Genomic DNA, 27794 nt, shown 5'->3' with positions numbered 1-27794 from the left:
GGATTATCGCAAAAGTAATAATCAAATGTAAAGGGTGTTATAATTCACAATTCAAAATTGAATGTGGCAAAATGATCATTTTATCTCAGTCATTTTGTTTGCATAATGATGATGATAAACTTCAATATGCTTCTCATAAAAATATTAATTTCAAATTAAAGTTGCAAACAGCATTTATCAGGCCCTCGCTTCTCTGTGCACATCCACTCATGCTGCACTCTATCCATATTACAGGTCGGTTGGGTTGTAGGCGAGGAGTTTCATGTTGTCATGTGAGTGTTTTAAGCCCAACACTAGGTGTTGCTGGAGAATATCTACTAATTATATGCCATGCCACAGTATATCATCTGTGGAACCACCAATGAAAATTTGATGTACATGGGATGATTATCGCCTTCTGCTGATTTCCTGTACCACTACATGGTGCCATAAGTGTTACCTAATATTGGCACATAGACATCTCCAGACTTGGACTTCCGTCAAGCATGTCAAGTTTGGGACAGACTGGATAATGTGCACTTGAGATATAGAATTTTCTATATCTACCTTTGTAAGTTAATCCCTGTAAGTGTCTACTGCTGATAAGCTAAAAACAAGCAGCTGTATTATTTTATGTTTGAAAGAGAAAAGGGGAGAAAAACCCCATAATATTCAGTTTCTAAATTGCATTGTGTCACTTTCACATCCTAAGTAAATGGATTCCCTTCTCTCCAAGGAGAACTGGATTTTTCTCTGAGTGAGTAGACTGTGATTTACTCCTGTCATTTTCTCCCTGTGTGACTGAAAATAGATAAATCCCCCTGCAGGTTGCCACCACATGGCTGCCTTCAATACAACACTTAAGGAAACATAAAGGTATATATATATATATATATATATATATATATATATATATATATATATATATATATATATATATATATATAAACACCCAGCACGCCCCTGCGGGCGGTTTATCCTTCAAGCTCGGGTCCTCTACCAGAGGCCTGGGAGCTTGAGGGTCCTGCGCAGTATCTTAGCTGTTCCCAGGACTGCGCTCTTCTGGACAGAGATCTCCGATGTTGTTCCCGGGATCTGCTGGAGCCACTCCCCTAGCTTGGGAGTCACCGCACCTAGTGCTCCGATTACCACGGGGACCACCGTTACCTTCACCCTCCACATCCTCTCGAGCTCTTCTCTGAGCCCTTGGTATTTCTCCAGCTTCTCGTGTTCCTTCTTCCTGATATTGCTGTCATTCGGAACCGCTACATCGATCACTACGGCCGTTTTCTTCTGTTTGTCTACCACCATTATGTCCGGTTGGTTAGCCACCACCATTTTGGCCGTCTGTATCTGGAAGTCCCACAGGATCTTAGCTCGGTCATTCTTCACCACCCTTGGGGGCATCTCCCATTTTGACCTCGGGACTTCCAGGTTATACTCGGCACAGATGTTCCTGTACACTATGCCGGCCACTTGGTTATGGCGTTCCATGTATGCCTTGCCTGCTAGCATCTTGCACCCTGCTGTTATGTGCTGGATTGTCTCTGGGGCATCTTTACACAGCCTACACCTGGGGTCTTGCCTGGTGTGATAGACCCCGGCCTCTATGGATCTTGTGCTCAGAGCTTGTTCTTGTGCTGCCATGATTAGTGCCTCTGTGCTGTCTTTCAGTCCAGCTTTGTCCAGCCACTGGTAGGATTTCTGGATATCAGCCACCTCCTCTATCTGCCGGTGGTACACATAAAACACCCAGCACGCCCCTGCGGGCGGTTTATCCTTCAAGCTCGGGTCCTCTACCAGAGGCCTGGGAGCTTGAGGGTCCTGCGCAGTATCTTAGCTGTTCCCAGGACTGCGCTCTTCTGGACAGAGATCTCCGATGTTGTTCCTGGGATCTGCTGGAGCCACTCGCCTAGCTTGGGAGTCACCGCACCTAGTGCTCCGATTACCACGGGGACCACCGTTACCTTCACCCTCCACATCCTCTCGAGCTCTTCTCTGAGCCCTTGGTATTTCTCCAGCTTCTCGTGTTCCTTCTTCCTGATATTGCTGTCATTCGGAACCGCTACATCGATCACTACGGCCATCTTCTTCTGTTTGTCTACCACCACTATGTCCGGTTGGTTAGCCACCACCATTTTGTCCGTCTGTATCTGGAAGTCCCACAGGATCTTAGCTCGGTCATTCTCCACCACCCTTGGGGGCATCTCCCATTTTGACCTCGGGACTTCCAGGTTATACTCGGCACAGATGTTCCTGTACACTATGCCGGCCACTTGGTTATGGCGTTCCATGTATGCCTTGCCTGCTAGCATCTTGCACCCTGCTGTTATGTGCTGGATTGTCTCTGGGGCATCTTTACACAGCCTGCACCTGGGGTCTTGCCTGGTGTGATAGACCCCAGCCTCTATGGATCTTGTGCTCAGAGCTTGTTCTTGTGCTGCCATGATTAGTGCCTCTGTGCTGTCTTTCAGTCCAGCTTTGTCCAGCCACTGGTAGGATTTCTGGATATCAGCCACCTCCTCTATCTGCCGGTGGTACATACCGTGCAGGGGCCTGTCCTTCCATGATGGTTCCTCGTCTCCCTCCTCTTTCTTGGGTTTCTGCTGCCTGAGGTATTCACTGAGCACTCGGTCAGTTGGGGCCATCTTCCTAATGTATTCTTGGATGTTCGTTGTCTCATCCTGGACTGTGGTGCTGACACTCACCAGTCCCCGGCCCCCTTCCTTCCGCTTAGCGTACAGCCTCAGGGTGCTGGATTTGGGGTGAAACCCTCCATGCATGGTAAGGAGCTTTCTTGTCTTTATGTCAGTGGCTTCTATCTCCTCCTTTGGCCAGCCTATTACCCCAGCAGGGTACCTGATCACGGGCAGGGCGTACGTGTTGATGGCCCGGATCTTGTTCTTACCATTCAGCTGACTCCTCAGGACTTGCCTGACCCTCTGCAGGTACTTGGTGGTTGCAGCTTTTCTAGCGGCCTCTTCATGGTTCCCATTCGCCTGTGGGATCCCCAAGTACTTGTAACTGTCCTCTATGTCTGCAATGTTGCCTTCTGGTAGTTCAATCCCCTCAGTTCTGACTACCTTCCCTCTCTTTGTTACCATCCGACTACACTTCTCCAGTCCGAACGACATTCCAATGTCATTGCTGTATAGCCTGGTAGTATGGATCAGTGAATCGATGTCTCGTTCACTCTTGGCATACAGCTTGATGTCATCCATGTACAGGAGGTGGCTGACAACTGCTCCGTTCCGTAGTCGGTATCCGTAGCCAGTCTTGTTAATGATCTCACTGAGGGGGTTCAGGCCTATGCAGAACAGCAGTGGGGACAGAGCATCTCCTTGGTAGATCCCGCACTTGATGGTGACTTGTGCTATGGGCTTGGAGTTGGCCTCTAGTGTTGTACGCCACATCCCCATTGAGTTCCTGATGAAGGCTCTTAGGGTCCCATTGATCTTGTACAATTCTAGGCATTCCAGTATCCAGCTGTGGGGCATTGAGTCATAGGCCTTCTTGTAATCAATCCAGGCAGTGCACAGGTTGGTCAGTCTGGTCTTGCAGTCTCGGCTGATTGTTCTGTCTACCAGTAGCTGGTGTTTTGCGCCTCTGGTATTCTTGCCAATTCCTTTCTGTGTCCCGCTCATGTATTGACCCATGTGCCTGTTCATCTTAGCCGATATGATGCCTGACAGGAGCTTCCATGTAGTACTGAGGCAGGTTATTGGTCGGTAGTTGGAGGGGACCGGTCCCTTCTTGGGGTCCTTGGGGATCAGGACCGTCCGACCTTCGGTTAGCCATTCCGGGTGTCTCTCGTTAACTAGCAGCTGGTTCATTTGTGCTGCCAGACGCTCGTGGAGTGCAGTCAGCTTCTTCAGCCAGTAGGCGTGAACCATGTCGGGCCCTGGTGCTGTCCAACTCTTCATACTGGAGACCCTTTCTTGGATATCTGCCACTGTGATGGTTACTGGACCCTGTTCAGGGAGGTCGCTGTGGTCTGCCCTCAGATCCTCTAGCCACTGAGCATTGCCGTTATGGGTTGCATCCTTCTCCCATATGCTCTTCCAGTATTGCTCCGTCTCCAGCCTTGGTGGTGCTGTTCTCTTATTGTTCCCTTGCCACTGAGAGTGGCAAGGGAACAATAAGATATATATATATATATATATATATATATATATATATATATATATATATATATATATATCATATATACATATACACAATTAACAGAAAAGAAATAAAATCCGCCATTCACTGAGAACACGGTGATCCAGGCAGTTGACATAATATAAGTAGAAGCTGAGATGGAGACCTTTACTACGCTTCTTAGATCCAATGAAACAAATACAGACAAATTTTAGAAAGCAGAGTTCTCAGAAATATAAAACTTTCTAAAAAAACCCTCTAAAAATAATCATTAAAACAATCTTGTACTGTTTAGTAGACTTGCAGGTTAGTTATACTTCATTCCTTATTGACTTACAGTGGTCATCTAACATACAACACTAAGTGCAATAATCTTTTCTGGCATCGTTGTATTTTTACTCAGTTGTATATAGCATTCGTATTCTATTTTTATCTTATTGTATATTTTTATTCTATTTTATTCTACTGTATATAGTATATTATTTTATTCTATTCTGTACAGCTGTGTACTGTATTTATTCTTATTGTATTCTAATTTTTGCGTCATAACTTTTGCACTGTCCACTTCCTGCTGTGACAAAACAAATTTCCCACGTGTGGGACTAATAAAGGTTATCTTATCTTATCTTATCTTATACATTACTTCAGCAAACTGTAACCACATATCCTTACATTCAAATGCTCCGACTATAATGTGAAATCTGTATATTGTTTCTTGTGTGTGCCCCTGCAATTTAAACTTGTTTTATTACAAGATGCAATAAAACAAGATTAAATCTACAAATCTTCATGTCTTAATAACATAACAGTGTCATCTGTAGCTTGCACCTGTAAGTGACAGAGATGACAGATATGAGCTTAACTGTGTTACACGCTAGTTTAAAATACATTACTGCTCTACAATGTCATATACCGGCTCCCGTCATTAGTGTCTGTGTGTTTTATCTGCCATTTCCATGATAAACACCACAGCTGAGAGTAAACTGGAAAGCAGGCAGCTTTTTTCCCAACATAATTGCTTTATGATGAATTGTGGCTGGTGATGACAAATAATGAGCTCTGTTTCTATTTATTTCACCTCTAAAGCAAACACAAATCACAACTTATCCCATTAATATTGAATAACTTATAGCATCTTAATTCACCCAACCAACATACAGTGGGGCAAAAAAGTATTTAGTCAGCCACCGATTGTGCAAGTTCCCCCACTTAAAATGATGACAGAGGTCAGTAATTTGCACCAGAGGTACACTTCAACTGTGAGAGACAGAATGTGAAAAAAAAAATCCATGAATCCACATGATAGGATTTGTAAAGAATTTATTCGTAAATCAGGGTGGAAAATAAGTATTTGGTCAATAACAAAAATATAACTCAATACTTTGTAACATAACCTTTGTTGGCAATAACAGAGGTCAAACGTTTACTATAGGTCTTTACCAGGTTTGCACACACAGTAGCTGGTATTTTGGCCCATTCCTCCATGCAGATCTTCTCGAGAGCAGTGATGTTTTGGGGCTGTCGCCGAGCAACACGGACTTTCAACTCCCGCCACAGATTTTCTATGGGGTTGAGGTCTGGAGACTGGCTAGGCCACTCCAGGACTTTCAAATGCTTCTTACGGAGCCACTCCTTTGTTGCCCAGGCGGTGTGTTTTGGATCATTGTCATGTTGGAAGACCCAGCCTCGTTTCATCTTCAAAGTTCTCACTGATGGAAGGAGGTTTTGGCTCAAAATCTCACGATACATGGCCCCATTCATTCTGTCCTTAACACGGATCAGTCGTCCTGTCCCCTTGGCAGAAAAACAGCCCCATAGCATGATGTTTCCACCCCCATGCTTCACAGTAGGTATGGTGTTCTTGGGATGCAACTCAGTATTCTTCTTCCTCCAAACACGACGAGTTGAGTTTATACCAAAAAGTTCTACTTTGGTTTCATCTGACCACATGACATTCTCCCAATCCTCTGCTGTATCATCCATGTGCTCTCTGGCAAACTTCAGACGGGCCTGGACATGCACTGGCTTCAGCAGCGGAACATGTCTGGCACTGCGGGATTTGATTCCCTGCCGTTGTAGTGTGTTACTGATGGTGACCTTTGTTACTTTGGTCCCAGCTCTCTGCAGGTCATTCACCAGGTCCCCCCGTGTGGTTCTGGGATCTTTGCTCACCGTTCTCATGATCATTTTGACCCCACGGGATGAGATCTTGCGTGGAGCCCCAGATCGAGGGAGATTATCAGTGGTCTTGTATGTCTTCCATTTTCTGATGATTGCTCCCACAGTTGATTTTTTCACACCAAGCTGCTTGCCTATTGTAGATTCACTCTTCCCAGTCTGGTGCAGGTCTACAATACTTTTCCTGGTGTCCTTCGAAAGCTCTTTGGTCTTGGCCATGGCAGAGTTTGGAGTCTGACTGTTTGAGGCTGTGGACAGGTGTCTTTTATACAGATGATGAGTTCAAACAGGTGCCATTCATACAGGTAACGAGTGGGGGACAGAAAAGCTTCTTACAGAAGACGTTACAGGTCTGTGAGAGCCAGAGATTTTCCTTGTTTGAGGTGACCAAATACTTATTTTCCACCCTAATTTACGAATAAATTCTTTACAAATCCTACCATGTGAATTCATGGATTTTTTTTTCACATTCTGTCTCTCACAGTTGAAGTGTACCTCTGGTGCAAATTACTGACCTCTGTCATCATTTTAAGTGGGGGAACTTGCACAATCGGTGGCTGACTAAATACTTTTTTGCCCCACTGTATATTTAAATCCTGCTGAGATACAGTGGGGCAAAAAAGTATTTAGTCAGCCACCGATTGTGCAAGTTCCCCCACTTAAAATGATGACAGAGGTCAGTAATTTGCACCAGAGGTACACTTCAACTGTGAGAGACAGAATGTGAAAAAAAAATCCATGAATTCACATGGTAGGATTTGTAAAGAATTTATTCGTAAATTAGGGTGGAAAATAAGTATTTGGTCACCTCAAACAAGGAAAATCTCTGGCTCTCACAGACCTGTAACGTCTTCTGTAAGAAGCTTTTCTGTCCCCCACTCGTTACCTGTATGAATGGCACCTGTTTGAACTCATCATCTGTATAAAAGACACCTGTCCACAGCCTCAAACAGTCAGACTCCAAACTCTGCCATGGCCAAGACCAAAGAGCTTTCGAAGGACACCAGGAAAAGTATTGTAGACCTGCACCAGACTGGGAAGAGTGAATCTACAATAGGCAAGCAGCTTGGTGTGAAAAAATCAACTGTGGGAGCAATCATCAGAAAATGGAAGACATACAAGACCACTGATAATCTCCCTCGATCTGGGGCTCCACGCAAGATCTCATCCCGTGGGGTCAAAATGATCATGAGAACGGTGAGCAAAGATCCCAGAACCACACGGGGGGACCTGGTGAATGACCTGCAGAGAGCTGGGACCAAAGTAACAAAGGTCACCATCAGTAACACACTACAACGGCAGGGAATCAAATCCCGCAGTGCCAGACATGTTCCGCTGCTGAAGCCAGTGCATGTCCAGGCCCGTCTGAAGTTTGCCAGAGAGCACATGGATGATACAGCAGAGGATTGGGAGAATGTCATGTGGTCAGATGAAACCAAAGTAGAACTTTTTGGTATAAACTCAACTCGTCGTGTTTGGAGGAAGAAGAATACTGAGTTGCATCCCAAGAACACCATACCTACTGTGAAGCATGGGGGTGGAAACATCATGCTATGGGGCTGTTTTTCTGCCAAGGGGACAGGACGACTGATCCGTGTTAAGGACAGAATGAATGGGGCCATGTATCGTGAGATTTTGAGCCAAAACCTCCTTCCATCAGTGAGAACTTTGAAGATGAAACGAGGCTGGGTCTTCCAACATGACAATGATCCAAAACACACCGCCCGGGCAACAAAGGAGTGGCTCCGTAAGAAGCATTTGAAAGTCCTGGAGTGGCCTAGCCAGTCTCCAGACCTCAACCCCATAGAAAATCTGTGGCGGGAGTTGAAAGTCCGTGTTGCTCGGCGACAGCCCCAAAACATCACTGCTCTCGAGAAGATCTGCATGGAGGAATGGGCCAAAATACCAGCTACTGTGTGTGCAAACCTGGTAAAGACCTATAGTAAACGTGTGATCTCTGTTATTGCCAACAAAGGTTATGTTACAAAGTATTGAGTTGTATTATTGACCAAATACTTATTTTCCACCCTGATTTACGAATAAATTCTTTACAAATCCTACCATGTGGATTCATGGATTTTTTTTTTTTTCACATTCTGTCTCTCACAGTTGAAGTGTACCTCTGGTGCAAATTACTGACCTCTGTCATCATTTTAGGTGGGGGAACTTGCACAATCGGTGGCTGACTAAATACTTTTTTGCCCCACTGTACATCAGTCCAGCTACCCTATATGGACACAGGTATTGGGCTACAACTCTGAATCTTTGAATTCTGCTCTTTTTAGACCCATTGGCACATAAAATGCCACCCTTGCAACAAGTCAGTTTCCTTCCTCCTACATACTCTGAAATCACCTATTAGTGGTATTATTGCAAAGTGGAAGTCTGTTGGACCATCTCAGCCATGAAGTGACAGACCATTAAAATTTACAAAATAGGATCAAAGAGTGCTGAGACCCAAAGTGCATAAAAGTCACCCACATTCTGTTGACTCAATAGTTGCAGAGTTCAAAACCTTATCTGGCATTAACTAGAGATGGACCGATCCGATATTACATATCGGTATTAGTCCGATACTGACCTAAATTACTGGATCGGATATCAGAGAGAAATAAAAAATGTAATCCGATCCATTAAATATCAGGAAAGCACCTCACAAAACTTGCAACACGCTGTAGCTCGCCTCATAACCTTAGCACTTCGGAGCAGTATGCATCACGTGATAGAGCGGCTGTGGCCTGCCAGACCTGTCAGTGGTCTGGTTGAGCATTTGGAGCTTCGCTAGCAACCCGGCATTTCATCTCCGACAAAGTTATCCCCGAGAGAAGTAAAGCAAGTGTGTAAGTCCATCTCTGAATGTTTGTACAGCATTCCCACGTTAAGCTTAACAACCGATTTATGGAGCTACTGCCTCTTCTCTCTTTCTCCCTCTCCAATCATGAAACTGCTTAATGATCAGCTGATCGGCTTTTCTGTCGCGAGTCCATCTCTCTTGTTTGTTTTTGGCCCACTTTGCACCAGAAAGAGGAAACCAGCGGCTGAACAACAGCAGCACGTTTAAGCTTGATAAGCTGTTGTTAGAATATATTTAATATTACTTTCTACACCAGGATCCTTTTCTACTAGGGGTGCAACGATACTCGTATGGATATTGAACCGTTCGATACAGTGCTTTCGGTTCGGTACGCATATGTATGGAAGCCCGTTTCCGCCACTAAAAAAAAAAGGATCCATAACTCAAAATTTCGAGTTATTTTCTCGAAATTTCGACATATTAACTCAAAATTTTGAGAAAAGCAACTCGAAATTTCGAGTTCGCGCTGCCAATCAGTAATCTACGTGAATGACGTCATTTCCATGTTACCCGGAAGCTGAAGCCCTCAGCTACAAATGCTACAGCTAAGCTACCGGTATTACATCCAGTCGTGAATGCACAGATTGCTGAGTGTTTTCAGCCTGGCTTCACAAATGATGAAATCCCTGTGTTATTAGCTGAATCACATGGTGTTACTATCAGCAAACATACTTTAATTTGTTGGGATCCGTTTTTGAGTGCGCGGTCCTGCGCCATATGCTTCCGTGTAACAAGAAAGCGACCTCATTCACGTATATTTTTGATTGGCAGAGCTAACTCGAAATTTTGAGAAAAGTAACTCGAAATTTCGAGTTATATTTCTCGAAATTTCGAGATAATAACTCGAAATTTCGAGAAAATAACTCGAAATTTCGAGAAAATAACTCGAAATTTCGAGTTATGGATACTAGCTTTTTTTTTTTTTTAGTGGCGGAAACGGGCTTCCATACATATGTATCGAACAATACAAAATTTGTAATTTATTTTATCAACTTTCCTTCTGACGATGCTGTCTGTGTTGAGCGCTCAGTGAATCTGCGTTCGACTACTCTGCCTAGGCTGCACTGTCAAGCGCAGATCCACTGAGCGCTCAACACAGACAGCATCGTCAGAAGGAAGAGCGCAGGGCAAGCTAGCGAGACAGAAGTTAAGCTCTCCTTGCAACATGGAAAATTGAACCTCCCCCACCCTCATTCAGATCTGGCGTTTGGAATTATTTTGGTTTTCATGTGACGTATGACCCTGAAGGTAGGCGCGTCATTGACTAAAGTAAAACAGTATGTTGTCATGGTCGCTGTGTGGCAGGCAGGATGAGGACCCAAAATGCAAACTCACGGACTCAGGGGATAAACTCAAAATGCAGCTTTATTGCTGACAAAAGATAATAGGAAAAACTAATCTGGGAAAAACTAACATAAAGCTCACCAGGAAACACAGGGGGAATCACACACAGCATGAGGGAGAACGCGACACAGAACTGAGGAAGACGCAGACATAAATACACAGAGGGTTAACGATGGAAGTGGGAGCACACGGGGAACACAGGTGACACTGATAATCATAACAAGACACGGCAGGAGTGAACGCAACACTAACGGGAGACGGGCAAAGTAAAACAGGAAGTACAGAGGTTCAGACAGGAGGAGAGAGAGCACGGGGAAAACACCGGGCTGGGGAAAACATAGAATAAAACACAAAGAGAGACGAGGGCTCATAAATACACAGAGGGGCACACAGGGGGTAAGAGTCACGAAGGGAAAACACTTAGGGAACAACACAACAGGGCAACTCAGGAAACATGGCCTAAATAAGGAACGAAATACAAAAATACATGAAAACTAAGAATACTGGGCCCACATGGCCCAGGACCATGGCATATGTTGGATGTGCCACGCACTAGTGTGTTAGCGCAGTTAGCTCGTTAATGTGTTGGCCGTTTAGCCCCACGCACTGAGATTTGCCGTGTTGTGGCGTTAACGTCATTTCAACGAGATTAACGCTGACAGCGCTAGTGGGAACACAACGAATATGACTGCACATTTACACCGACATCATCCTAGTGCAAAGACAAGTGGAAGAAGACAAAAACAACAAGCATGCATGCTACAAACTTTACCTGAGTCATTTAGACAGCCGTTAGCACATGATTCTCCTTATGGGGACCTGATATGTTTAATATTGTGGCGAGCTCAGACAAGGTGGAGACGGAGGTGTCGTTTAGTCTTGCTTCCCGTGAGCTAGCCAGGGAGCACAGCCCTTTATTGACATCTGCAGAAGAACACTGCCGCTAGCTAACTGCTCAGCACGGCAACCGCACAGCAACAACAATACACAGGGCACCCTCTGACCCCGGAAGGACACACCGTCGCAGCGAGAGGGCATCACCCGTCACTATGGCAACATAAACAAAACATAACTGTGCAAACAGAACCCCGAACAGCCCTGACCCGCTACATAGCCCCCAACTAAGGGGTCAGTCATCCCCGACGACCCCATTACCCCACACAAAGTCCTGCAAATGTCCAGGTGCCTTCTTCTGGCGCACCGGCCGGTCACGACCGGCGGGGAAAAGTCACTAGGGTCAGAACATGGGGTGCCACCATCATCCCACTTCTGACACCAATGTGGCGAGCTCAGACAAGGAGGAGACGGAGGTGTCGTTTGGTATTGCTTCCCGTGAGCTAGCCAGGGAGCACAGCCGTTTATTGACATCTGTAGAAGAACACTGCCGCTAGCTAACTACTCAGCGCAGCAACCGCACAGCAACAACAACAACACACAGGGCGCCCTCTGCCCCCAGAAGGACACACCGTCGCAGCGAGAGGGCGTCACCCGTCACTATGGCAACATAAACAAAACATAACTGTACAAACAGAACCCCGAACAGCCCTGACCCGCTACATACAATATGCTGCTGAGAATATAGCCCAGAAGAAGCGTATAGTATAGCTTTTATTTTGGAAAGAGCCATTTCTCTGTAATAAACTCTCTTTTCCAAAGATGAGTGATTCCTCAATCAGATACAGGGCTTGCAAAATCGCTAGCCCGACGTCTGTTTTACAAATTTGGAAGATCCCAAGAAGTTTCTCTAGGTATGTTTGTTTTTTGTAAGCATGTTTGAGATAAATTAGATAAAAAAAAGCTTTCCGTCTTTCTCCAAAAGTCCATGATAATATAATATAATATAATATAATATAATATAATATAATATAATATAATATAATAAAGATATATTAGGTAGTTTTCCCCTCACTCACATTCCTCCAGTTCAAAAAGTCTACATCTGTTGGCTTAAAAAAAAAAAAAACCTTGTTAGAAAGAAAACTTTTTCCTCTGTGATCTGAGGGTAAAATTATGGCTGTAAAGTAAAAGTTCCTCAATGGAAAAGGTTAGAAATGAGAATATTAGAGGGGCAGCTCAGGTTGAGCAGTTAGGACTCAAACTTAGAAAGGCAGGGTTGAGACGGTCTGGGCATGTGCAGAGGGCTGGATGTTGAATATGCAGCTGGTAAGGAGGAGGAAGGTTTATGGATGTGCAGGAGTGAAGGAGAACATGGAGAGGGTTGATGTGGGATGCTTGATGTAGAGATCCCATCCCATAGCAACAACTGTAATGCCAAAGAGGTCATTTCTTGAAGACGTTAAGCTGTTAATTTTCATATTTTTTCTATTCATAAGCAAGATTAGACAAAATAAGTATTAAAGATTAAGTTTCTGAAAATGTCGTAGGTTTCACGAATGGTTATTTCATTACACATCATAAAGGTAAATATGTATTGTATGTATGTAAAATTCACCAATAAGCAAATTTTACATCTAAATAATTGATATAGAAGAAGATAATTATGGAAAAGTCAAAAGTGAATTTTGGATAACAGGTGGCATTAGTTACACTAAAAAAAAAAAAAAAAAAAAAACTACAACAATAAATGAAGAAAAACTCTCACTGCTAAATTTATTGAACAGGTCATTGTCTGCATTTTAAAACTGACCTCAAAATTAGGACACATTTTAATACATTATTTACTGTAAAAGTACAACAGTAAAAGTTTCTCACACCATCTACAACTGCCTGTGCTTCATTGGATATGCAGCCTTTCTCTTTCATTAAGCATCCACAGTGCTGCACCTCAGTCGGCAGCCTTTGAGCCTCTCAGCTTTTCTCCTGTTTGGGACTGAAACCTGTCCGACTTCTGCTCACTTCATCTATGGCTCCCCTGCTGCTCTGTGCAACCAGCAACCTAGGTGTGGCTAGGCAGTCTGGCTAGGCAAAATTACCTTTTTATACCAATTTCTATATGGTCAAAATGACATTGTCATCTTTCTATCCCTATTACCCCCAAATTCACTATATAATGAATAATTCAATTTTTGAAAAAGTAATGAAACATGAGATCATGGAGTTTAATTGCAGAGAGTTACACTATTTTTAAAATGGCCTCAAAATGACCTCCGTCTTGGTTCTTGTGTTAAATATTTAAAACTGTGATGTTTCTCCTTTAAACTGGTTTAAAACATCTGGAGAGAAACAGAAATTGACATTTCTATTGTAAAAGGTTGAAAAGCAAATTTAATTTGAGGCTTATCTTAACATGGTCATGAACTCCAATAGCTAACTGGCAACATTTAACATTTTTAAAATCAGAGATATTCTGAGCATACTTTTATTTTTCTAAAATTAAGAAGGGGCTTTAATTTTTTAAAAGGTTCATAGCATTAACAGTTTCATATTCTTTAACTGTAAAACATGTTTATGCTCATCTAGATTTGCCACAAATTCTATTGAGGTGCTTTAAAGTGTGCAGATCTGAATAATTGTTTTGTTTGCTTAGCATTAAAAATGTGGTCAGGGGAGCGGAAATTAAAAAGGAGGTTGTTTCAACTTTTCTTTACTGTAGCCTTCTCATTTACTTGAATGGAGAAGGAATTTTAAGGATCTTTTATGGTTTTTCCGGGTTTTTTATTTTATTTTTAAAGGCATAAAAGGTTTACTGGAAAAAATGACAGCATTGGTGTAAATAGTGTATCTACAACAAAGGTGTGGAAAGCAATGGGACAAGAGTAAGAAGAGAGACAGATTAAAATCAGTGTTGAATGAATTTTCTGGCAAACATTACATGTGAGTACTGAAAGCTGAAATATTTTGCCTGCAATTGTCTGAAAAGGAAAAAAAGACTGAACAGCATTTGTTGAAATTACTGTTAAAAATGGAAATAATTACAAGAGCTATAATTAGGAGCTACGGGGCATCAAAAACTAGAAGGCTTTGGTCTTAAATTATTTTGTCTCCATGGTACTGAATGACATTACCTCAGGAAAAGTTGAATGAACCCAACAATCATACAACGAAAAACTATCATGGTGCTCTTTGAACTTTTTTGAGGTTTGTTCCTCCTTGTGCCTCTGAGATTGTTATCTATATTTCTGGTTCATGGATTATGTTTGTCTCCCTTTGGTTCCAGTCTGTATTTTTATAAGGTTATGTAGCCTTTTGTTATCATCATCTTTCCCTTTCTGTCTCGTCAGTCAATCATGTCTTCATGTTTATTTATTGCCTGTCACTGTATCACGTTCATATGTTTTATTACTGGTCTCAGTCTTTGTTACTTCCTGTTTTATTTTGATAGCCCCTCATCTCGAGTGGATTGCGTTTAGTTTTGGGTCCCCTTGTCTCGTTAATCAGATTCCATTCAGCTATGTTCCCTGGTGTTTCCCTGATGTGTATATATTGTTTGTAATGTAGTGCCTTGTGGTTGTGTCTTCCCTTGCAGTTTGTGCTCTCTGCTGTGAAGTTTGGATTTTCCTTGTTTTGGACTTTTTAGTTTAATGAAACTACCTTTAATTTACCCTTTGTGTTTCTGAATCATGCATTTGAGTGCTGCTACTTAACCAGCCTTGTTAAAAACTCAATAAACAGAAACTTAATTTGTTGAACCAGGTTAATTTCATTCTGTTACAAAAACATGGGTAAAAGTAGCTGAAGATTGTAATGAATTAAACAAAAAAAACCTGAACAACACAAATTTAGATCTTCATTAGACCAATGAACATTCAGATGGGAAGAATGAAGTTATATTAATTCAAAAATGTTCCCTGTTTTAACTCATTATTGTTGGGTTGTTTTTTTTTTTCCAGTTTCTGCTCAAGGATTGTTAATATAATTCTCAAAATTACTTTTGACAAGACTCACGGTGAACCTGACATTATATTTTTCATGGACAACAAAGCTGAACTGTGTATGAAATATGGGAATTTGTTTTTCATAAGGTATTTAAAAGAGAAAAAAATTATAAAATGATTACTCCAAATTACATCTGTTGGAAGGCTGTTGACAACTGGGGGGAAAAATAGCTCGTCCTTCACAGTAAACTTGCACCAATAAAGACTGCACACCTGAGGTAGGGTGTACAGCTTTCTTCATTCTTACAATTTAAGTTCCCATGTTTGGAGCTTACTTAAACTCTGTGATTCACAGTTTTGTAAAAATAGGACGACTCCTTGAACAATACAACAGGTTTTGCTTCTATACTTTCTGTTACTACATGCAGCTAAAGTGGTGAAATCAATTTCCAGTATGTTTTGCAAATATGTTCAAATCACCATTTTTTCAGTGGTAAGTGTGTTTGTATTTGTCAGCTAAGCTTGTTTTCTCACCGTGGTGGTTTTCACTCTGCCTCCTGGTTGAGTACAGGTCCAGCCTGACTGATTGACCAGGAGATTACAGCCTTCATCCTCTAAGCATGGAGTCATCTCACACCACTGTCGACTCGTGATGATACGAACTGAGGAGGACGACAAGAGGAAGAAGAGGTAAGTATGCTTGAGCTTCAATTTTAAGTTTTTACGTTATTTGTGTTTTTTCATCAGCATCTTATGGCTGAACAACCCCCCCATCTCCTTTATCATAAATGATGATTTTATTCTTGTTGATGTTTCTCCTTTTACTCCTACTGTTAATAATGAAGAAATAAGTGCAGATACACAACTGTATTTGAAAATTCTACATAATCTGTAATCTATATTCTGCAATGGCACTCCGAGTTTGCAGTGTTTGCATAGAGTGTAAATAATTGTTGAACATACCAAGCTACTCATGCACAGTCTTTACAGAACATTGACAATTTTATTAAGATACACATACAAAATATAACAAGAAATACCAAGGGCTTTATGGTAAACATTGGTGAAATAACCCTTTAAAACAATGTTGCAGCAGATGTAGAGTAACAAGGGTTCTGTGATAGTTAACCTCTGTCCAGCATTTTCAGTCAGATGTGTGTGACTCTGGATCATGTCGAAAGAAGACCATCAAACATCTGTTATTAACAGCTGTATGTGTTTTCAATTAAACACTATAAGTGGACAACACAAAATAATTTAATGTTTCTCATTATGCAAAGGAAATGTGAGGAAAAGGTGTCAAGGGTAAAAATAAATAAAGATGAACATTAGTCAGACATTTACATGCACTCATCATGTGCATAAATATCATGGTAATTTGGGCCTTACCAGATGATCAGAATGAAAGGCAAAAGCAGTCACTCTACACTCTACAGCTAATGACATGTGAAAAAGTTTTCAAAGAAACTGGAGTCCAGTTTAAAACTTTGCTCATAATTCAACAGCTCGTAAAACCATCTTTAGCAGCAATAACTCAAAGTAACCATTTTCTTTACAATGTCATCATTGAGTGATAGAGGGATTTTGGTCCACTCCTCTTTACAAAATTGTTTCAGTTCATTGAGGTTTGCGTCATCTGTTTAAATGCAACAATATTTCAGTTGGGTTGAGGTCTGCACATCGCCTGGGCCATTTGAACACTTTGGTTCTTTTTTTTTTGTAGACATTCTTTTCTAGATTTTATTGTGAGGGTTATTTTTTTCTCTCTCTTGGGCATACAACAACAACAACAACAACAACAACAATAAAAATCTCCTTCAAAAACATAACAAAGAACATAAGAGGTTTAACCTAAAAATCCCCCCAATCACAATCTTATTAAATATCCTAAAGGTCTTAAAGGATGTGCTGCTAATACTATTACAGTAGATCTTTAAGAGGTCTTGCAGAGTGCATATCTGGACAAGTGAAAGCAGCTGTGGGAGCATGAGGGTTACTTACCAGGCAAGTGGGTTTAATGTTGTGGCCAATAAATGCAACATAAAGGTAATCTAATGCAGTGTGCATAATTAATGTAGCATGACATAGCATGAACAAAGCTTATGACATGCCATATAATATATTCTAATATATTATGTAAAATAGAATGACCTGAGTTATCAGCACTATGTGGAAAACACACACACACACACACACACACACACACACACACACACACACACACACACACACACACACACACACACACACACACACACACACACACCACTTCACTTGCAGGGATATTCCTGCTGTTTGAAGTGATTCTTTACTGACCCAGTCTTTCAGTTCTTGCTCTCATTCCTGGCACTAAATTACACACACTCTGAGCCATGTCTGGGGAAACACAAAGAAAATGAAAGACTGTAGAGGCCTGTAATACATAACCTGGTAATCAGTTCGCCCATTGGAGCAGTGGTGTGATTGTGATAGCCTGTGAGTCCCCAATTATCAAACCAATTTCCTACTGAACAACAGTAGCATTGCTCAGCCATTCTTACATCCCCTCACACCTCTATCCAGATGGAGAGATCCTTCAGGAGGAGGAAACAGTTCAGCTTCAGCAGCTCATTTTTATTGAAAATCTTATTATTAGAATTTAGGTTTAGGAAAAATTACAAAGATTAGTATGGTTGTAATTTAAAATATAAATCTCTATAAAGATTTCTGGCCTTTGTTGGAAATGGAGTATATTTTCTTGTTCCTGGTATCATTAATAGGAATAAATGAAAAATCATTTGTTGTCATATTGAATGTATACTAGCAATATCATCTGTAGTGTGTAGGATGACTTCGCCTTCTTCTTGATTTCTAAAGTTAAGGATAAATTGGTGGAAGCGGAAGGAAAAATATTGCACAGAGTTCATTGAGGAGTTGAGATGGGCTCTGAGTGGTTACCACGATCGTGGCTCAAGAGTTGGGAGTTCGCCTTGTAATTGGAAGGTTGCTGGTTCAAGCCTCGGCTTGGACAGTCTCGGTCGTTGTGTCCTTGGGCAAGACACTTCACCCGTTGCCTACTGGTGGTGGTTAGAGGGCCCGGTGGCGCCAGTGTCCGGCAGCCTCGCCTCTGTCAGTGCGCCCCAGGGTGGCTGTGGCTACAATGTAGCTTGCCATCACCAGTGTGTGAATGTGTGGATGACTGGATGTGTAAAACGCTTTGGGGTCCTTTGGGACTAGTAAAGCGCTATACAAATACAGGCCATTTACCAGATGACTGGGAAAGTACCCCTGAAGTGCTGAGGGAAACACGGTATTTGATGTATCCTCTGGAAAAAGGAACAAAGACAAGCAGACTTGGTATGGTATGACCAAACAAAGGAAAGGATCTGAAGGAAGAGGAAAAAGCAAAGAAAAAGTCGATTAGCCAAAGAGATGAAAAAAGTAGACAAGAGTACTGGGAGTTTAGGCGTATGGGAAACAGAGAGGTAGCAAAGACAAAGGAAAAGGCTTATATTGAGTTGTATGTGATGTTGAGGAGTAAAGGACTTGTATCAAGCTGGAAAAGATGTGCAGAAGATTAGGGTGATTAACGATGTGGCTATTGAGATGAGCAGTGAGAAGACTGTGTTAAAAAGATGGAAGGAGTACCTTGAGGAGCTGATGAATGAAGAAAATCAGAAGAGGATGGATGGAGGACAGTTTCATGGTCCATAGCTCCATGAATTTGGAAAAACTAAGTGTGAGCTCAGTCGTGCTCCTGACTTAATGCAGCATCTTTGGATTTTGACTCTTACTCTTGAAAAAACCTTTTTTGGTCTCAGGATCATGGGCAGAGACCAAGCTGTCAGCACTAGCATCTGTCTTTGACATGAAATTTGGGTCAGTTCAACATCAAAGTTGACCTCCTCACAAGTTTAACGTCCAAGATGAAATTGTACGTGAAGATTTCCACAACTAGACTTACAGAAAGTGATCAACACAAAATTTGAACATAATAGGAATGCTTCACTTAGAGGTTTGCTTTTTGTAAGTTCAGTAATTTGATAATAATCAGACACTGTATTAGAGCCTAGTTATTTAAATCTAAAACATGAATTGCTTTCTAAATATCTGCTTACTATTATTATGTCTGCATTGTTTTTAAAAAAGGGGGTTTCAAAACTTTAGATTTTTAGATCAAAAAAATGATTGAATTTCTTACTAAATTTTTGTTTAAATTAGTAGTTTTTATTTCCTCATGTATACCACATTCCCCTGAAAGTCTCTTAATGTCTAACCAATAACAACACAGGATGGATGAATGCATTTCAAGGTGAATTACGTTGCAGAGTGTAGAAAACAGGAAAGAGACTTTGAATCAATAGTGTGAAATGGAGAATCAGTGGATTAATAGCATTTATCGGTAAGTACCCGAACACCTGTGAGCGCTGCATCACTACTCTGACAAATTAATGACTGCAATGCAGATCCATCCACCACCGCCAAGCACAGTTCATTTATCCAGAAAGCGAGGAGGCCATTTTGTAATGACTTCATTCATCAAAGAGGGTGACCTGAAGGAGGGTTGCTCCTTTGTCTCTAGAGAATGAGACAATCCTACAGGAAAGAACACGTTAGGACTGAAGTGCAAATGAGGCAAACAAAAAATCCGTGCTAAACTTTAAAGTGGACACATCGACAGTACACTGAGAAAGGGTTTTTTTGTTTTGTTTTGTTTTTTAATTTGCTAGAAATTAAAAAATCTGTGCTAAACTTTTACGTGGACACAGACACCAGTTTTAATAGGATACTGTGGTGGTGAAAGGTATGTCATCACCTGAGTCTCTGCTCTGGAGCAGGTTTTCTTGAAGTATTCCACTATTCACTACAGGGATGCTATTAGCAGGTGATGGGCAGTGTCTGGTGTTAAAAAACATAGTGCTCAGAGGTTGTTTTGTGTGAACACTGTAAAGAATCTTTGTTTGTGGTCTCAAAGATGTCATGCTTTTTCATTTTTAACTTGTAGTTCTATTCCTGTTAACCAGTAAATAATGAGATAAATATCTAAATTTTAAATAAAGTTGATTTTTAAATAAAGTTTTTTTCCCTCAAGAACTGCAGATATTTTTTTTAACCTAAGATTACAAGAGAAAATACAAACTTGCGCTTTCGCCTGCAGTGTGAACGTAGCCAGAGAGACATGACTGACTGGGGAGACAGAGGGAACATGGAGGCAAGAAATGAAATGTGGAGCAAAGGGAGGACACAGAGACCGTAACTAGAAGCTAAAAAACACAATAAATTTAATATGAACAGAAAACCATCTACCAAACTCAAAACCATGAATAACAATAATCAAGGAATACAAATTAAAACGGATACAAAACGCCGTGACAAAAGAGGAGACAGCTACTGATGAAATGCAAAGAAACTTTGGGCTTTATCCATCTAGGCAGTGACTTTCTGAACTCCACATTCAAGAAGACAATTGGAAGAGTGAAAGCTTCACTTATGTTTTCTCATAAAATAGAAGTACTGGACTGATCTGTTGTCTTAGAACAGGGGTGTCGAACTAAAGGCCTCGAGGGCCGGTGTCCTGCAGGTTTTAGATTTCACCCTTGGTCAACACACCTGAATCAAATGATTAGTTCATTAGCAGGCCTCTGGAGAACTTCAAGACATGCTGAGGAGGTAAATTAGCCATTTGAATCAGCTGTGTTGGATCAAAGACACAAAACCTGCAGGACATCGGCCCTCGAGGCCTGGAGTTCGATACCTGTGTCTTTTTTTTTGTATATTCCTAGAAAAACAATTATTCACAGTATGTTATATTATTTTAGTAAATATCTATTGGAGACCTATTCCAACAAATTTGAAATTAAATGATACCCTGTATCTGAAGTTCTTAAGCTAGTAAATACTGTCAAACAAGTCCTTTTTATGTTGACAAACTACCAGTTGTAGTCAATCGCGATGACTAAAGAGAATTTAATAGGCATCGTCAAATTAAAAATCATTGTGGAATCTTCAACACCACTTATTAAAAGACTTAACTGAATGCATATATACAGATTTTAAACGTGTATGTATACTTTTGACCCTGTATAGATTAGAGAAAATCCAAAATAAACCCAAACATGAGCAATACAAATTTAAAGTAAATAAAGATGCGTGCTGTAAGATCATTCCATCCTGGAAAAAAAACAGTTCAAAGAAATAAAAGTCTCAAATAACTATAATGAGTTTACATAAACTTCTGACCACAACTGCACTTTTATTATCTAGTATTCTATTAGACAGATGCAGCCAGCCATAGCAAACAGATTTACCATAGCATGCTCTAAAAATAAATTATACAAATACAATAAAAAACAAAACAAATGTAAACATAATAAAAAATATAGAAAAGTCAAATCAAAGATTATAGATAAGCAAATAAAAGTAAGATCACCAATACTGTCAGAGCTTTGCTATAAAAGCACGCTCATCTTGTCATCCAGCTAACCCTTCATATGTTATAGCTGTAAATTTAGTACAGAAATTTGTATCCAAACACAGAAACATGTTATTCCCATGAGTTAAGTTATATCCTAGAAAGCGGATTCTGTTCATCTGGATGTGGCGTGCTCAGTGGGAGACATATTTCATCACTCATCCAAGTGCCTTCAGCAAGCAGTACTTTTGTATAGCGCACTGTTATGTAATGTTACTTCTACACAAGAAACCAGTTTTTTTTAAGTTCATTTGTAACAGCTAAAAAGTTGTCAAATTAAACCAGGCCAACGTTTCTGTTTGTTTTACTGTTTGCTATTCAGCCTCAAAGCTTTTTTTTTTTTGGATTCATTTGTATTATGACCAAAACAAATGCCACTGCTAATATGAGGTCGGTTTCACGATCATTGACATATGTGTAACCATTGATCAATAGCAATGAGTCTCTGTGGCTTTCAAACTCCAAAGCTTGATTGAGCAAAGAGTTATGGAAGCCATTTATGTGAAAAGGTAACATCCATCTTGGACCAGAGGCCGAGGCCTTATGGTTCAGCAAGGAGAGCATGTTCAGAGTCTGCTGGCAGACGAAGAAAAGGCTGTCTTCCTGCCGGAGCTCTGTTCCCACAATCTGAAAAATGCATATGTTACCCAGTTCCAGTGACACGGAGTTAGTCGATTGGAGTAGGTAAAAACCTCTCTCCCCTGTCTGAACAAAAATGTCTACACAGATGGACACATTTGTGTACACAAATTACACTTAATGGTACATCTTTTACTTACTTACAATGCTATGATTGGACCCATTCCTCAACTCTCTGTGAATGGTTCTCATTGCCATTGATCACTGGGCATATAAATTTGCATATTCATACTCACAAAACTGACCTCACAGCGCATTGTTAGTCATGGAGCAAGTTTTGGTCATCATGTAACTGTGCTGATTATAGGGTTGGGGAAACCTGCAGTCAGCTGAGACTGAAGAAGACACTAAAAACGCTGAGTCCAGATGAACATAACCAACTTTTTGGGATTTCCTTAGTTCATTTGTGGTAGCCAAAAAGGTGTTAAATGAAACCTGGCATTTTCTACCTCTTTTTACAGTTTGATATTCAAAATGTAAACTTTTTTTCCTGATTCACTGATTGTCTTATTTAACATAATATATTTTTATATATTATTCATCGTATTCACCAGTCAGCAGCAGTCGTCTGAGGACAGTGAGGATCTTACCATCCACACAGGCTGGTCTGGCTCTCGTCGTACCAGCAATCTGTTCCTTCTTGCAGGCGCAGCGAGCTGTCTGCCGTGCGATGGTCCTCCTGGGCTGGCTGCTGTCACGGTCCAGAGTCACAATCTCACAGGTCCCTGCTACCAGCTGGCCTGAGGGAAGCGAGCAGGAAAATCCCATAAACTTCATCGGTCAATTTAACTTTGATGACAATGTTTTACATTCTGTTTATTTTAACGATAATTGTACATCTTTAACACTTTATTTTCACTGAATACACTCAGCTTCCAGCTTAAAGTTTCAAAGCTAAGAACATCTCTAAACTTGTTTCCTGAACATGACAGTGACTTCAGGGTACTTAAATGATCTGCACAGTCACAAGCTCAGTCACAAGCTCTAAGTCCAAGAAAGCATCTTTGGGATATGATGGAATAGAAGATTTGGCTGTACAGTTGATGAATGTGAACCTTGCTGCATCTATGCCGCAAAGAATTAAGGTAGTTCTGAAGGTAAAAGGAGTCCCATCTGGTACGAGCAAGTGTACCTAAAGAAAGTTACCGGTGGCTGTATAATAATCAGGCCCCATCTTATCTTAATGACCTTGTAGTACCATATCACCCTATTAGAGCACTTCGCTCTCGCTCTGCAGGCCTACTTGTTGTTCCTAGAGTATTTAAAAGTAGAATGGGAGGCAGAGCCTTCAGTTTTCAGGCCCCTCTTCTGTGGAACCAGCTTCCAGTTTGGATTCGGGAGACAGACACTATCTCTACTTTTAAGATTAGGCTTAAAACTTTCCTTTTTGCTAAAGCATATAGTTAGGGCTGGATCAGGTGACCCTGAATCCTCCCTTAGTTATGCTGCAATAGACGTAGGCTGCCGGGGGATTCCCATGATGCACTGAGTTTTTCCTTTCCAGTCACCTTTCTCACTCACTATGTATTAACAGACCTCTCTGCACTGAATCATATCTGTTATTAACCTCTGTCTCTCTTCCACAGCATGTCTTTATCCTGTCTTCCTTCTCTTACCCCAACCGGTCGCAGCAGATGGCCGCCCCTCCCTGAGCCTGGTTCTGCCGGAGGTTTCTTCCTGTTAAAAGGGAGTTTTTCCTTTCCACTGTCGCCAAAGTGCTTGCTCATAGGGGGTCATATGATTGTTGGGTTTTTCTCTGTATCTATGAAGCGCCTTGAGCCGACTTTTGTTGTGATTTGGCGCTATATAAATAAAATTGAATTGAATTGAATAATCATATCATGTCATGATTTTCATGTGAGAAATGAGCTTTCAAGCTCCTACTTTAACATGAAGGCTTTGAAAAACATTTGTAGGGACCCATACAATTTGCCCATACAACCCCTCACCCCTTCACCTATGCAGATGTATAATTAATCCTCAGAAACAAAATTAAAGTGCCTTTATTACAATAACACATTCTGTCAATTTGTTATTTAAATAAATATTTCTCATGAAAAGGAAAAAATAGAGAGCAGTGGAATCGAATCACAGTAGAAGATTAAAGCCTTGGGATTTGAAGAGGTTGGGTGTATGTGGTTTCTGTGGTGACTGCAGCAGTCCCCCCTGCATGCTGATGAACTGTCATCAATAGGGCTATGGATGGACCATCGCCTTTCCAGAGAGGTCCTGACTCACAACAGCCAGGAGCTCAGAAAAGAGAAAACAAGAGGCTCCGTTCAGAGAGGGGTCAGCAGGGTCACAATATGAAAAACAGCAACGACAATAGAATAGCAGCAGTGCCCACAGCAACAGCCACAAAAACAAGGGGAAAAGTTCATTAAAGATGAGGCATTTTCAAAAGGTTCAGCAGCATTACTCCCTGGGCAGCTGGTCATTTTTGTCAACAGGCATGTCTGGAAAACACCTTTGTGGACACAAATTTTTCCAAAAGAACAAAAGAGAAAAACAGAGAAGGAGATGTTTGTTCTGCCCTATGAGGTTTTTAACAGCTGGGCATAGAATGGGAGGTCAGATATCCACGGCACCTTTGAGGGACCTCCTGAAACGTAATAATTAATTCTTGTATACTATCTGTAATATGTTCTTCTTCATTTATACCTGTTCTTTATGGTTCTTTTGTGATCTATTTATTTAATTTATACACTCATTATATTCGTCATGGGCAGAATGGTGGCACAGTAGTTAGCACTGTTGCTTCACAGAATGTTCTTGAGTTTGATTCTAACATCTGGCGAGGGCCTTTGTGTGAATCACAGAAAAAGTTTCTGGCACAACTTCACCTACTTCCAAGGTGCATGGAGAGGATGAAACAATTCACAATGCAGGAACTCCCGCAACGCTTAAGGGAAGAGGAACAACTTTATTATGTGACCAACGCTTTTCGGCTTGTGGCCTTCATCAGGGTCATAGTAAAACATTGTAGAAGTTTGCTTAAATAAAAGACAGGGAACAGAAAAAAAATTCAAAATAACCAATCACATCTTCATAGATAGATAAGATAATGTATAACAGGTTGGTATTTGGTTAAGTCACACCCAAGTAAACATACTGGACTAGATCATTAATGATGAAGATAATCATCAATAATAAGGGACATAATCCCCAGCTGTCTCAAAATAACACGTGTGAAATACATAAAAAGAATATTATGAATATACAAACAAAAAAAAAAAACATAAAATGGTTACAAATGACAGCATTTCATAAAAAAATAAGGAGGTTGGTGCAGCAGTTAAGAAACAAGAGGAAGTCATAACATGAAAACACATTTGTGGAAAGGTCCTCATTTATGTCTCTACAATGTAAAATCTCTCAAATGTAGACTTAAAACGAGATGTCTAGAATGCTACACCTTCTTTTGCTGATAAAATAAATATAAATAAATAAATAAACATTACCCATGCGAGAATATTGTAACTGGGAAAAAATAATAATAAAAACATTAAAAATATAAAAAGGTTTAAGCTCACAAAAACTCATTGATAGAAAAATCCTCATTCACACCTCTAGGGTGCAGACTTTTAAAACGGAATATCCAAAATGCTTCTCTTTTTTTCCGGATAAAATTAGTATTGGTTTAGTTTAATTGCTTCAATGCCAAGAAAAAATAAAGGTGAACTTGGATGTTTATCATTGAAGCGTCTTGCAACAGGGTTGGTTAGATCATTCCTCTTGATCGAACTTCTGTGTTCATTAATTCGATCTTTTAGAGGGCAGGATGTTTCTCTTATATATATTTTAATGCATGGGCACTGTATCATGTAGATTACATTTTTAGTTCAGCATGTGATAAAGCCCTTTATTGCAATGGTTTTGTTACTTATAGGGTCTTTGAATGATTTTACATTTTTGGTGTATTGACAATTAATGCATGACCCACACTTGAAATTACCTTGTACGTTATGGCTTATTAGGATTTTATCTGAAGTATTAGGGTCCTGGCAAGCTCTATCTTTAATATTCCTTCCTCTCCTATAGGTTATCATTGGTGGTTCCTTATACAGGGAGTGCAGAATTATTAGGCAAATGAGTATTTTGTCCACATCATCCTCTTCATGCATGTTGTCTTACTCCAAGCTGTATAGGCTCGAAAGCCTACTACCAATTAAGCATATTAGGTGATGTGCATCTCTGTAATGAGAAGGGGTGTGGTCTAATGACATCAACACCCTATATCAGGTGTGCATAATTATTAGGCAACGTCCTTTCCTTTGGCAAAATGGGTCAAAAGAAGGACTTGACAGGCTCAGAAAAGTCAAAAATAGTGAGATATCTTGCAGAGGGACGCAGCAGTCTCAAAATTGCAAAGCTTCTGAAGCTTGATCATCCAACAATCAAGCGGTTCATTCAAAATAGTCAACAGGGTCGCAAGAAGCGTGTGGAAAAACCAAGGCGCAAAATAACTGCCCATCAACTGAGAAAAGTCAAGCGTGCAGCTGCCAAGATGCCACTTGCCACCAGTTTGGCCATATTTCAGAGCTGCAACATCACTGGAGTGCCCAAAAGCACAAGCTGTGCAATACTCAGAGACATGGCCAAGGTAAGAAAGGCTGAAAGACGACCACCACTGAACAAGACACACAAGCTGAAACGTCAAGACTGGGCCAAGAAATATCTCAAGACTGGTTTTTCTAAGGTTTTATGGACTGATGACATGAGAGTGAGTCTTGATGGGCCAGATGGATGGGCCCGTGGCTGGATTGGTGAAGGGCAGAGAGCTCCAGTCCGACTCAGATGCCAGCAAGGTGGAGGTGGTGTACTGGTTTGGGCTGGTATCATCAAAGATGAGCTTGTGGGGCCTTTTCGGGTTGAGGATGGAGTCAAGCTCAACTCCCAGTCCTACTGCCAGTTTCTGGAAGACACCTTCTTCAAGCAGTGGTACAGGAAGAAGTCTGCATCCTTCAAGAAAAACATGATTTTCATGCAGGACAATGCTCCATCACACGCGTCCAAGTACTCCACAGCGTGGCTGGCAAGAAAGGGTATAAAAGAAGAAAAACTAATGACATGGCCTCCTTGTTCACCTGATCTGAACCCCATTGAGAACCTGTGGTCCATCATCAAATGTGAGATTTACAAGGAGGGAAAACAGTACACCTCTCTGAACAGTGTCTGGGAGGCTGTGGTTGCTGCTGCACGCAATGTTGATGGTGAACAGATCAAAAAACTGACAGAATCCATGGATGGCAGGCTTTTGAGTGTCCTTGCAAAGAAAGGTGGCTATATTGGTCGCTGATTTGTTTTTGTTTTGTTTTTGAATGTCAGAAATGTATATTTGTGAATGTGGAGATGTTATATTGGTTTCACTGGTAAAAATAAATAATTGAAATGGGTATATATTTGTTTTTTGTTAAGTTGCCTAATAATT

The 27794-nt window shown here is 41.0% G+C and overlaps 1 protein-coding gene across 1 annotated transcript in view; it reads right to left on the bottom strand.

The window, feature by feature from the left end:
• Positions 1-15789: 15789 nt before the first annotated feature.
• LOC146628370 (chemokine-like protein TAFA-5) overlaps positions 15790-27794 on the bottom strand; it is a 38167-nt gene continuing 26162 nt past the window's right edge. The window contains exons 2-3 of the mRNA XM_085357043.1: positions 22954-23103; positions 15790-15935 (exon numbers count right to left, since the gene is read on the bottom strand). Of these exons, the coding sequence (XP_085213169.1) occupies positions 15790-15935; positions 22954-23103 (296 nt within the window). The remainder of the gene's footprint in view (positions 15936-22953; positions 23104-27794) is intronic.

The sequence above is a fragment of the Diplotaxodon limnothrissa genome, linkage group LG7, assembly GCF_057381915.1.
Source record: "Diplotaxodon limnothrissa isolate DT_005_m linkage group LG7, D_limnothrissa_male_GT1.1, whole genome shotgun sequence".
Lineage (NCBI taxonomy): Eukaryota > Metazoa > Chordata > Actinopteri > Cichliformes > Cichlidae > Diplotaxodon > Diplotaxodon limnothrissa.
Note: the sequence above shows the minus strand (reverse complement) of the source record. Positions and strands in the feature narration are given on the sequence as shown.